The 12,389-nt window shown below is 46.6% G+C and overlaps 1 protein-coding gene across 3 annotated transcripts in view; it reads left to right on the top strand.

The window, feature by feature from the left end:
* Positions 1–7,257: 7,257 nt before the first annotated feature.
* IGF2BP2 (insulin like growth factor 2 mRNA binding protein 2) overlaps positions 7,258–12,389 on the top strand; it is a 75,880-nt gene continuing 70,748 nt past the window's right edge. The window contains exons 1-2 of one of the 3 annotated variants that reach the window (XM_048506378.1): positions 7,258–7,780; positions 9,090–9,150. In XM_048506378.1, coding sequence (XP_048362335.1) covers positions 7,606–7,780; positions 9,090–9,150 — 236 coding nt within the window. In that variant the 5' untranslated portion in view covers positions 7,258–7,605. The remainder of the gene's footprint in view (positions 7,781–9,089; positions 9,151–12,389) is intronic. The other 2 variants (XM_048506377.1, XM_048506379.1) reach the window with 2 other exon arrangements.

Genomic DNA, 12,389 nt, shown 5'->3' with positions numbered 1-12,389 from the left:
TAAGTGAAAGGTTAGAGTTACTTTTGTGAGGGCGCGGCTCCACTCGCTTCAAATTACTTGACTAGGTTAGAAGTCTTACGGCTGCGGCTCTTTCAGCCTTATACTGCACCTCCGCATGGCCTGGAGGTCAGAGGGTAGTGTGGGCATGTCCCTCCAGAGCAGCACTGGAAGGAAATGTTGAGTGGAGGGGCCGGACCGGAGCGGCTCCGTGCATGAGGGAGCCACTTTTTGCATCCCCTCCACTCACCTCTCCTTCCAGTGCTGCTCTGGAGGGACACTGCCCTCTGACCCCTGGAGGTCGAAGGGTAGTGTGTGCGTGTCCCTCCAGAGCAGCCGCTATCCCCCCTCTGCCATCCCCCTGCCCCATGGAGCAGGCGGCTGCCTGCTCTGTCAAGCAGAGCGGGTTTCCCTGCCCAGCGCTGCTGACTCGCGCAACGCCACCATTCCCCCTCTGCCCCCCGCATCGGTCGCCATCCCCCCATCCATCACCTTCCATCACGGCTATCGTTGCTCCGGAGCAGCTGCCATCCCCTCCCACCAAACCCACTGGCGCAGGGCAGAAAGGCCGCGGCTGCCATCCCCTCTCTGCCCCATGGAGCAGGCGGGTTTCCCTGCCCGGCGCTGCTGCCTCCCACAGCGCGAGAAGCGGTGGCACCAGGCAGGCCACATACACCATCCTCCCTCTACCCCACGGAGCAGGCGGCTGCCTGCTTTGTCGGGCAGAGGGGTTTCCCTGTCCGGCGCCTCTGCCTTCCAGCGCTGGAAGGAAAGGTGAGTGGAGGGACCGAACCAGAGGAGGTTCCATGTGGAGCCACCCCTCCGGCTCGGTAGATCTTTGGGGCCGTGGAAAACGGGTCCAAATGGATCTTTGGGTGGTAAAGGTTGCTGACCCCTGTTCTAGGTAGATATTACACTAGAGAGTCTTGCTGTAGAATCCATACAAGTAGAGTAGGTTAAGCAACCATGAAGACTTGGGTCTCCAACCGTTACTCAGAATTTTTTGTAAGTAAGCAGGGAACAAAATTGGTAAAAATGTAAATTAAATTATATTATTGGTCTCACCTGCTTGACATTTTTATTCTCCCTAATGTTAAATGGACACAAGTGTAAGTTTAAGATTTGCTAGTGTCTGCTGTAGAGTAGACACTCTATATATCTACCGAAGTATAGTGATTAATGCCTCCATGTGCCAGAGTCTGGCTTTCATAAATAGTACAGTACTTCTCCACTTCAATTATTTAAGAAGATAACATCATTAGCCAATTGATTTTGTTTCCCCGCTTGCTATTCCTTTTAATTATCTGCTAACTTAGAGCAGTTATGAGGCAAATATGGATAATTAACGTCATGGTACTGATGAGCAGGTTTCAGTTGCAGCTAGAGACACTGAAAGGTTACATGGGACATAACTCAAGACTGACTGGATGATTCTGAGTCTAGAGATCAAATATGAGGTGCTTTATTCTTGAAGCAATTAAATATTTTAACTGAGTGCACATGGTCTAGTTCAGTGGTTCTCAACCTTCCTAATGCTGCGACCCTTTAATATAGTTCCTCATGTTGTGGTGACCCCCAACCCTAACATTTATCCATTTTACAGATGGAGAACACTGATGCAGAGAGTCTTCGGCGATCCCTGTGAAAGGGTCATTCAACCCTCAAAGGGGTCCCAACCCCCAGGTTGACAACTACTGATCTAGTTCTTTTTCCCATTTTTCTAGGCAGGAATATGTTGCAAAGTGGCCTTCCAACTAGTTTTAAAACATCTTTGGGTTTAATCTCGTTTGTTACCCGTCAAATCATGAAAAGTGCCATTTTTGTTTTCAGCACTACTGCTAGCACCGTTCATCACTAATTTAAGTACTTAATTATGGGAATGGTTCATGACAAGGCACCCACCATCCTCACAGTATCAACTCGGTGTCAGTGTGACATGGTGACTACACAGCAAAAATAACCCTAGTGTCTTAACCTTAAATGTAGTTCACACACACACACACACAGAGAGAGAGAGATACACACACACATACATACATACACATACACACACTGTAAAGGAGATAAGTCTTATCCAAAGTCCTCCCGTCATCTCCTGTGGAGTTGCCAGCCCATAACAGATTCTCAACAGGCAGAGTAAAGTTCCCAACCTAGGTGTGGATAACTCTGCAACAGTTCTCAGAGACTTATATAAATATTAGTCACCAAATGGGATGTCCAAGTCCCAATGGCTTAGCTTCAAGCACAAAAAATTAAAGAGGCGGAGATTCTTGTTGCCAGAACACTCACCACGGTCCTCAAGGGCATTTTGGGAAATAATTCCTTCAGTATTATTCCATAGCTACTGTCATTATTAGTAACGAGTCTATATGTATATTAGAGAATATACTTAATATACACATTTAGGAAAACAAGTTATAAGAGAAAAATCACTACTTACAACAGGTTAGGTTAGGTTGACCTTGCAAGTTCTCCTTGCAGAAAACACAAACCCCTTCCTGTGATACAACATGTATGTATGTAACTCCCATTTAAGCAAACCATAGTAATTTAAACCAGGCGCAAAATGTCACAGTTCAATCTCAGAAGTAGACAAATAATTCCATCTTATTCAGATAAAATCTTCCAACAAATTACAGAAAGCAGGAAAAGCCTATGTTGGCGTTCAAGCCCCACTGTTTTTGACATTTTAATCTATTCATCCATTTAAGTTCTTCCTGCAATTAATGCTTCTTTACATCAACTATTGTATATGGTCTCTTACTGAACTTATACACTACAAAGAAATGCATATTCCTACATGTATGATGTTGGTCCATAAAATGGTGGACAAGTGGCGCCTCAGTTTGTGGAGTCCTTATTTGTGAGGCATGCTATAACACTCGTCTCATCATCCTACATGTCATTTCCACATACATAAATTTGCATCTGCATTGAGTTCTATAAATACACTGTTTTGTGCTACAAGGAGAAAGAAAATTTTGAATGGGCGTACGAACTCCTTAATATAGAGGGAATACTCATATGCTGTGCAGCTACATCCTACAACAAATGCGAGTAATTTTTAGGAAGTCTTGCTGGGTCCAGAGAGTGGGGAGACAGGAAAGATCTTTTCTACATGCAGAGGTCTGTTCACAGTGCTTTGGATCAAACCTATAATCTTTGATGCTGCAGTTGTAATACTATACTATACTAACAGACCCATTCAGCACAGTCCAGAACAGGAGTTGCACAGGGAGAAGACAAGACACTACACTGCCTTCTCTCTAAGATATGCTGGCATATATCTAAAATTTGCCAGCATATTGCCTTGGCAGTGCCAGTGTAGCATGGGTGAGGAGCTGTTGCATCTGCAGGGAAAGGGGAAGACCCATGTGTGTAAAAGCAGTTAGTCAACTACCCAGGAATGCCCACTCAAACTTGTCAAAGGTTATGCCAGCAAGAACCACGGAGTAGTTCATATGTGCCCAGGTGCCCCTTCTTCCCACAAGCCCCATGGTAGATTGACTAGAATGCATCTGAATATATAAAGATTGCCTTCAATTGTCTACATCAGAGGTGTCCAACTCTGGCACTTCAGGTTTTCATGGACTACAATTCCCGTCAGCCCCTGCTGGCATGGCCATGGGAATTGATGGGAATTGTAGTCCATGAACATCTGAAGTACCAGAGTTGGACACCCCTGGTCTACATTATGTTAACACCATTTACTAGTGATTCATTTTATACTAAAAGGCAACACAGCATCACTTGTACATCAGAAGGTCCTATAAAAGTCCTGTCAGAAAAGCATCTCCATAATGGACACTGACTTTCCATATATCAAACAAATGTCAGTGCAAGAGGCCAGTCACAATATGAGGTGGATTAAATACACTAGGTTGCCAGCTCAAGGTTGGGAAATGCCTAGAGATTTTGGGGGTGGAGCCTGAGGAACAAAGGGTTTGGGGAGGGACTTCAATGGGCTACAGTGCCATGACTTTACCTTTGAAAATGGTCATTTTCTATAGGTAACAGATCTCTGTCGCTTGGAGATCATTGTAATCCGAGGAGATCTCCAACAACCACCTGGTGGAGGTTGGCAACTCTATAATGCAACTGAATAGAATTTGTATTAATTTTATGTTTTAATTAGTTGTTCATTTGTGTTAAATATTAAAAAATTCTGAATCTTCACCCTAGCTACATAATTTCACTGATGCAGTTCTGAGTTAAGTCTTGGTCATAGTGATAGAATAACACTATGTATGTGTGGAGATCTTCTCCCTTTCCCGTCTTGAATTGAGAGGTGTGCTCGCATTCCCCAAGGAATTCAGAGTAGCCTTTTATCCTTCTAACAGCCCTGTGAAAAATATCCAGAAGCGTAATCTGTGTAATCATGCCAAAGTCTGTGACATAGAGTCCCAGTTCATCAAATGCACCTGATGCACTGGACTGAGGTCTACAAAAACTTATGCCGCTGCTAGTCGTTAAGGTACCACAAGAGTCTGTCTGCCCATCACAAATGTTTGTTTTTCCCCACTGTGAAAAGGGTTAACATGAAAAAGAGTGGTTAAAGCCATCATCCAGTAACTTTCATAGCCATTTTAATCTCAGTTTTCTACAGGACTGTAGTCACACAACTGCTTGTGGAATCATGGGTCCTTTCTCTGAAATTTTAGCTGCTGTTTCAAAAAACTAAGTCTTTAGTCTCTTATGAAGAAGAAGAAGAAGAAGAAGAAGAAGAAGAAGAAGAAGAAGAAGAAGAAGAAGAAGAAGAAGAAGAAGAAGAAGAAGAAGATTTCTGTACAGTTTCTCAGTAAGAAATAGAACTGTTCATCCAGTGTTTGGCCAGTGAATGCAGAAGGCACTGGGATAGCTGAACATTCTTTCTAAATTGCATAAAATTTACACAGTATGTAATTGAATTGTAACAATATTAAGACATAATAAACTGAATCACTAAAAAACTAATTAAGATACCTGTATTTAGATTCTTCACTGGTAGAATCCTGCATCAAAACTTCCTACTTAGAGTTTTGATTTCCTGCAGAGTTAAAAAAAAAAAAACTCCAGAAACTTTGTCCCTACATTCTAGGAAATACCTCTGCCTTACTACTGGAGCTGGATTTCAGAGTGTTTGTTTTATTTGAGTCACCAACCTGGGTAAAGGTGGTAATGTATATGACTTTCCGGTAGTGGCACTGGAAAGTGTGGGTTACAGGGTGCAGGTATTATGTCATTTTTTATTGTTCCTACATGCCCTTCAGCAAGGAGAGTATGTTTTTGATTTTCCCCAAAAGATGAAATCTTCCATCCATGCAATAACTGCCTCAGTATGTCAGCTTCCAAAAAAGTAGCTCTATCTGAAGGAGCAATTTTTTTTAATTACACAGCCTGCTTAGAGACTGGTGCCTTATTTTTTTAAAGTAAGATATAACCTTTTCCAAACAGTTACAGTGAATGAAAATGCTAGATACAGAATCAAGTCAACAAGGTAACTCTGAAGAAGATATGGATACTTAAATGTACATGTGCACACACAGAGAGAAACACAATATGTATTTTATGTGACTCGGGCAGGAAAGGCAACATTTAAATAAATGAAATCACATTGTTAATCGGTAAGAAGCTACAGTCAAGCAACACTAAGATGATTATTGGTTTTTATCATATTATCAACTTTTAGATACCTCTGTCCTGCATTGTTTCTTGCTTATTCCCACTTGTATTCATTCCTTCATGTTACTGGAAGGTGCTAGGCTCATAAAGTGTATAAAGGGTACCCTTCTTTGTAGTCTCCATGCAATATGCAAGCAGCAATGGTTCCATGAGCAGGTCTTCTGCACCTATTTTCAGATTAAAACCTTTTTAGAAAGCCAGGGAGGATTCCTAAAGGAGCCAGTCCCCAAGGAAAGGCATATTACCAACTCCCGCGATTTTAACACCCAGAATCAGTCCCAGCGGTGAACCTCCAACTCCTGAACCATCAATTCCCTGTCCGCATATCCGCTAAGGTTGTTGTGGAGCTTGCGCAGAAGAGGTTTCCGGAGTAGCGGGGCCGTCGTCTAATCTTAGCAGTGTTGCGCTTCCAAGTACCTGCCAGCAAAGGGTCCCAAGTCGGAGCCATCGGCGATGTCGACGAGAATAGAGTTTGGCAGGAACAAATGGAGGTGGCCGTAACGCTGCTGTCCTCTAGGGCCACTTAGGGTTGACAGACAGACGCAAAAATCCGAAAGCACGTCGAGTATTCGTCGACGTGTGCTTCGGCCGCGGAGTATGAACTTTTGGGGTGTCCAGCCGTTTGCAGCTGGGTTTCACTTCTGCCCTCGACGATCCCCTCCCCCCCATACTCTGAGATTTAAAGCAATAGGCTCGTCAGTGACGCCAATGCAGCTGCCCTTCCCTTCCTATACGTTTGGGATCGGAGGCATGGTTTAAACTTTAAAGGGACGCTCAGCAGTCCCAAACAGACCCGCAGTCCCATCCTACACGCCCTGGGTCAGGTTTTGTGGGTTTCCCGCCAGGTCAAGTGTGCCGCCTCCGTCCCACTTGCTAATTCGGCTTAACTGACACCAACCTCCACAAATTAACTGGAGGGGCTGCGCCTGCGATTCACTTCTCGGTTACCGCGCTAAGTATGGCGTCTTGCAATCAAGGTGGGAATCGTAAAGCATCCCAAGAGAGCGGGGATGAATGAAGCGAGCAGGCTGCAGGCCCGTGGCCTTTTTGGGTCGGCGAGTGGCAGGCGAAGAGGAATGGCATGCCCAGAAAACAAAAAGACCGCGGAGGACGAAGAGGCGCAGTTCGAAAAGCTGCGTTCAGAAACTCGGGATGGAGACCCTGTGCCGGAATGCGGGCGCCTCGGCTGGCGTCTTCAGACGCACGACTTGCAGGCAGGAGCGCCCAAGCCCAGGCTCTCCCTGCTGCACGTGCTACGCAGCGGAAAAGGCGCCCCTCTCCTCCTCCTCCTCCTCCACTCGGGCCATAAGATGTTGAAGGCGTCGCTTGCACCCACCGGCTCCGGGTGAAACTCCTCCGGCTGGCCGGGCAGCTGTGGGAGTGGGCCAGGGTTTCCTGCTGCCACCACTGCCCGGAAAGGCCAACAGGGGTCCCCGAAAAGGAGAGGGGAGAGGAAGGGGCGCGCTCCAGCAAGCACGTGGCCATGTGCTCCGGGCCGAGGGAAGCAGGGGCGGGGATGGGGGGGCTGCTTGGCTCTCCAGCCCCGCCCGCCGCACCCCCCCCCCCCCGCCAGGCCACCGGTGGGCGCTCGGGCGAGGTCTGCAGCAGCCAGCAACAGCGCCGCCGCCTCCAAGCCGTCCCGGGCAAGAGAGGCGGGAACCCGCGGTCCGGACCTCGAGGGAGGATCCGGGCTGGGCTGGGCTCCGCCCGCCGCTCGGTCGCTGCCCGCCCGGATGCGGGGCGCTGTTGCTGCGAGCGGCTAGAGGAGCGGGCTGGGCTGGGCTGGGCGGACGGGGAGGTGGCTCCGGCTCTCTTGGAGGAGCTCGCTAGGTAGGTGGGCGGCTGGCTGGCAGTCAGGCAAGCAGGCAGGCGAGCCGGAGGGGGCGGCCGCGGCCTGGGCTTCCCTCCGTCCCTCCCCTCCTCCTCCTCCTCCCGAAGAGGCGGACGATGAACAAGCTGTACATCGGCAACCTGAGCGCGGCCGTGACCGCCGAGGAGCTCCGGCAGCTCTTTGGGGACAGGAAGCTGCCTCTCACCGGGCAGGTCCTGCTCAAGTCCGGCTACGCCTTCGTGGACTACCCGGACCAGAACTGGGCCATCCGCGCCATCGAGACCCTCTCCGGTAAGCCAGGGGAGCGCGCTACTCCGCACCGGCCAGGGGGGCGTGCGGCCAGATCGGTCTGCTGGTGCCCCGTCCCCACCCCCACCCCAGGGCCGCCTCCACCCGTCCCTTCCTCTGTCGGCCTGGGAGAGAGGCCCCTTCGAGCCCGCCAGGCGCCAGGCACGGGGAGGGGAACCCCAGCGGGGGTGGGGACTCTCCGGAGGTCCCCCGTGTTCAGCCCGCAGTTCATCTCCTGGGGGGAGGGCCGGTGTCCCGCTCAGGGTCGGGAGGGGGGGCGCCCTGGTTGCCCGTCCCCGGACTGTGCCGCCGCCCGCCGGCACCCCCGAGCCGGTGCCCGCGCCCCGTGCGCTCCTCCTGGCCGCTTTGCCCAGCAGCGTGCTGCGCTCCAGCAGGCGGCCCGGCGGGCGAGGGAGGGATTTTTCGCTGATTTTTTTCTCCGATTTTATTGAGCGGCTCCCGGGCGCGGGGGGCGGCCTCTTGCAGCCCTCTCGGCACCCGCTCGCTCCCGGGCACCTTTCTACGAGGTGCCCTGTCCCAACTCGGCTGGGGCCCCGAGCAAAGAGCCCGAGACGTGCCCGGGGGCCCGGGGCGACGCGCAGCCCTGGAGCCGGCCGGCCGCGCCACGAGCGAGCTGAGCCAAGGCCGGAGGGGGGAACGGAGCAGCCCCGGGAAGGAGCCCCGGCACCGGGACTGAACGGGCCGGCCTGGGAGCCCTGGGGAGGGCCGGCCGGAGGACGCCGCTGTAGCCCGATGGCCCGTGGGTGATGCGCGCAGCCGGGCTGTTTCCTCCGTGCAAGGCTGGGTGGCAGAAGCTCGGGCAAGGCGAGCGTGGCCAGCCCCGGCAGCAGCCCCTGGCGGGGGACACGAGGTGCCTCTTGACTCCTGGCCGCTTTGCTGGCATTCACGGGAATAGGAGGGGGCTACATTTGGGCTGAGCTGAACAAGCAGCGCGGTGGTCTTGCCCTTGCAATGTTCCCGCTGTGGATGCCCCTCAGTTTTAGGTCCGAACAGAAAAAAGGGTCTACCTCAAAGACCCCTCCTTTGGCCGCTGGGAAAGGGGGGCTGCTCTAAGTCAAAATACCCCTTTCTTTCACACCCTGCCCCAGTTCTTTCTGAGGTTTGGGGAGTTCCCACACTGGAGCTGTGACTCATTCCCCCTCAAACTGCTCTCCCATTACCCCCACTTTAGTCTCTGTTCCCAGTAACCCCAGAGTGGGGCTACTGTATCCCTCTGTCCTAGCACAGCTTCATTTCTGAGTCCTGCATAATTTTGCAAGATGAAACTTCTTTCTTTTTCTTTGCTTTGAAGGTAAAGCGGAATTACATGGCAAAGTCATGGAAGTGGATTACTCCGTTCCTAAAAAGCTAAGGTAAAGGACCTGGCTTTTCTTCTGCTTGACTACAGTTGATCAATTCCTTACCAGCCATTAGAGAGAGAGAGAGAGAGAGAGAGAGAGAGAGACTGCGTCACTGAAGTATTCTGTGGCTCAGTGTAGTTTAGTAGTTCCATTTTGCTGTTGTCACCTACCACTGAATGAGTTGTTTTTCTTTATGTTCCTTTCTTCCTTTTCCTTTAACAGTCAGTGTTTACTCCAATATAGATCTGGTTGAGACATTTTCAGAGCAATCACTTTATTATCATGATACCTTAGCAAAAGGCTTCCTGTGACGTTCAAATAACCATTTATAGCCTAGGCCTAAACACTTCTGCTTGGAAGTAAGACCCTTGTTGATTTCAGGGCTGGTGGGTGTTTCATCCATGTAAGTGTGCCTTGGAGTACAGCTTGAATTTCAATGAGAGTTTCCTAGCAAGTTCCTTTAATTTTCTCGCTGTGACAACCCCAAAAGTCCCTTGAGTAGGACTTGATACAGAGCCAGCTGCGTGAACCTACCCCATGGTTATCTTCAGCACTAAGAATGTTTAAAGCCACAGCATTAGTTGAGTTCATGTATACCTCACAGTTCTGAAATAGGGAAATATTTTTGCAAAGTGAGATTATTGTGTAGCATGCATGTACACTCCTTTGGAATGCTTAGGAATAGATACTATGGGGCACAGTTTATATGGAGATAGCTTGTTATCTCACAGTTTGTCTTTGTTCTTCCTGCTGTGTTATTTCCTCATGGGATACTTCTTGTCACTCAAGCAGATTCAAAAACTTGTTGTGATGATTCAGGCTATAAAGGCAGCAACTGTAATGTTTTTGATCTGTAGAGTTCTGATGTACTTTGTGAGTATAGCAGCATGAACAACGGTTCTTTTACCACCACAGCTGTTTAACCCAGCTTTGAAACACAGACTCATACATTCTGCTGCAGTCTGTTTTCCTGCACATTTGGTAGAGGGAGTGTTGTTGATTAGTAGTTGTTTAACAGTGAAAATAATTCTTTATCACAAGTAGTGTAGCATGTTTTATATAGTTTACCAAAAAACTGCTAACACTAAAACTCACTATTGCTATGAAAGTCTCACTTTTTAGTTAGTGTTTTGCCTTTAAAATAGTGAAAATATACTGTGCTTCCCCTCACTCCACAGAAAGTATTTTAATTTCTCACGCACATAATTTAAAATGTGAAATTGAAAGTGCAGGTTTGGAAATTTCTGAATAACACAAGCATAAAATTTCCCACATATGTAATACTTTCTCTTTTTCATAGTTTTTTATCTGTGAAACAAAATCATATTGTGAGAATTGTGTATGAGCACGCAGAAATTGATAGCTGTCCAGAGCTTGGTCACACTGATCATTTGTGTGAGTAATTTCTGAAAATGAGAAATACCCATGAAATGGATGCCATTCTGAGATTCCATGGAAATGGCACCAGAGAGAGAAAATAAACCTGTTTTCAGAGATGTTTGGCTTTTTTTGCTATCACTTTTGATTCAGCGTTTGTATAGCTTTCCATGTATTGAATTCTAACAATGTAACAATTAGGAATAAGCTCCACTGAATTTACTTGATTTAACTTCCATGTATGGGTTGTTTCTGAATAACTTCTGTAGCTTTTCTAAATTTGTTGCCTTATTGTTCTTGCTCGTAAATCCAAGCTCATGTAAGTGTCATGGGACAGCATCATTGGTCTGTGAATGGAAACTATCTTTGTGTCTTTTAGTTAGAATGTTAGTGTTTAAAGTTGATTTTCAGAATCTGAATAACGTTTCCATGAATTAACTAAAATCAGGTTTTGTGATAATGGATCCTTGAATGCCCAGAATCCAGTCCAGTTACCATTTGTTTGTTGTACATTCCTGTGGAGTGTGGAGTTTGGTTCTATGAAATATTCACTTTAAGAAAACTAGCTTCTGATGGTTTTAAAAGAAAAATGTTTCAGATTCTAGTGAGGAGTAATTTTATCAATACCTGTGTAATCTGAGTATGTAAAATTTATAGTTATGTGGTGACATTAGTGATCAAATACAAAAGTACTCTTGAAAGAACTCTGTATTGGAATCTATTGTGGGCTACAAATAACTTATTGTACACTTAAAATAATCTTTTACGCTTACATTAATTGCCACAGAAAAGTTGGAAACAAACAAATCTAGTCTGAATTTAATAAACTTTGTTTCTAAATGTTCTTTAGGTTGGACTTAAGGCTTCAGTTCATTTTGATTAAGAAGTGTGTTCTTTTAAAATGAGAAAAACCAAGAAATGCACTTAAATGCCAACAAACTTTTTGCAGTATGTGCTTGAGTGAAATTCATAAAATTCATTTGATGCATGTACAAAGGCTTATGTAACAATAAATAGGTTCATCTTTAAGGTGCCACAGAACTCTGTTGTATTTTGCTGCAAATCATAACTGGCCCTCTTACCATTTCCAGTGAGATCACTGTATTAGTCTATGTTTCAAAGAAAACCTGCGGCAGCCTACTGGCTAATAAAATTTGTTCCAGTATTCAGCTTTTTGGGAGACAGAACTCCCTTCTGCATCTTAACCTGAGTTTTACTGAAAGGAAGGAGTAGTGTTAAGTCATTAAAATCAGCCAGACTTATTTCTAGTTAAGCATGTTTTAGGACCTATAATTGTATGTATGCCCCTTTAAGTGGGTTAGGAGCACAATCTTGGTGTATATGAAGCTCCTGTGCTATTTCTGGTTTTCATATGGAGTGGGGTTTTAAAAGAATGTAAAGGTTTGCTTCCTATCTGGAAGGCCTTTCTTTAGCAAGGAAGCTGTTTGAGGTTACTTTGAAAATGGGTGGTCACCACATGATAGTGTGGGGGAGGGGGAGCTGAAAGCTAGAAGGGTCATACAGCCAGAGATACTTGCAGACAAAAGGCTATTACTAGAACATCTTTCATGAGTTAAATGTCTACAGTTTTCAGTCTTGTAATGCAAATGATTTGTTCTGAAAGAATTTTTGGAAAGGTCTCCTGTTTACATTTGTTTTGGTATCTGCCATGGTACAAAAGGCAAATATTGTGCTAAATATCTATTTCCAATATCCACTTTAAATTTAGGTGAAATAAATATTTGTTTGGTGGCAAACTAATGCAGTCTGTTTGAGAAACTGCTCAGTTAGCATATACAATTATTATTGGAATTAAGCAATTTACACAGTTATTTTACATGAATACATTGATTTTGGTTTAATTACACATTTCA

Source organism: Sphaerodactylus townsendi, linkage group LG08 (assembly GCF_021028975.2).
Source record: "Sphaerodactylus townsendi isolate TG3544 linkage group LG08, MPM_Stown_v2.3, whole genome shotgun sequence".
NCBI classification, from domain to species: Eukaryota; Metazoa; Chordata; class Lepidosauria; order Squamata; family Sphaerodactylidae; genus Sphaerodactylus; species Sphaerodactylus townsendi.
This window is presented reverse-complemented; position numbering and strand designations above follow the sequence as displayed.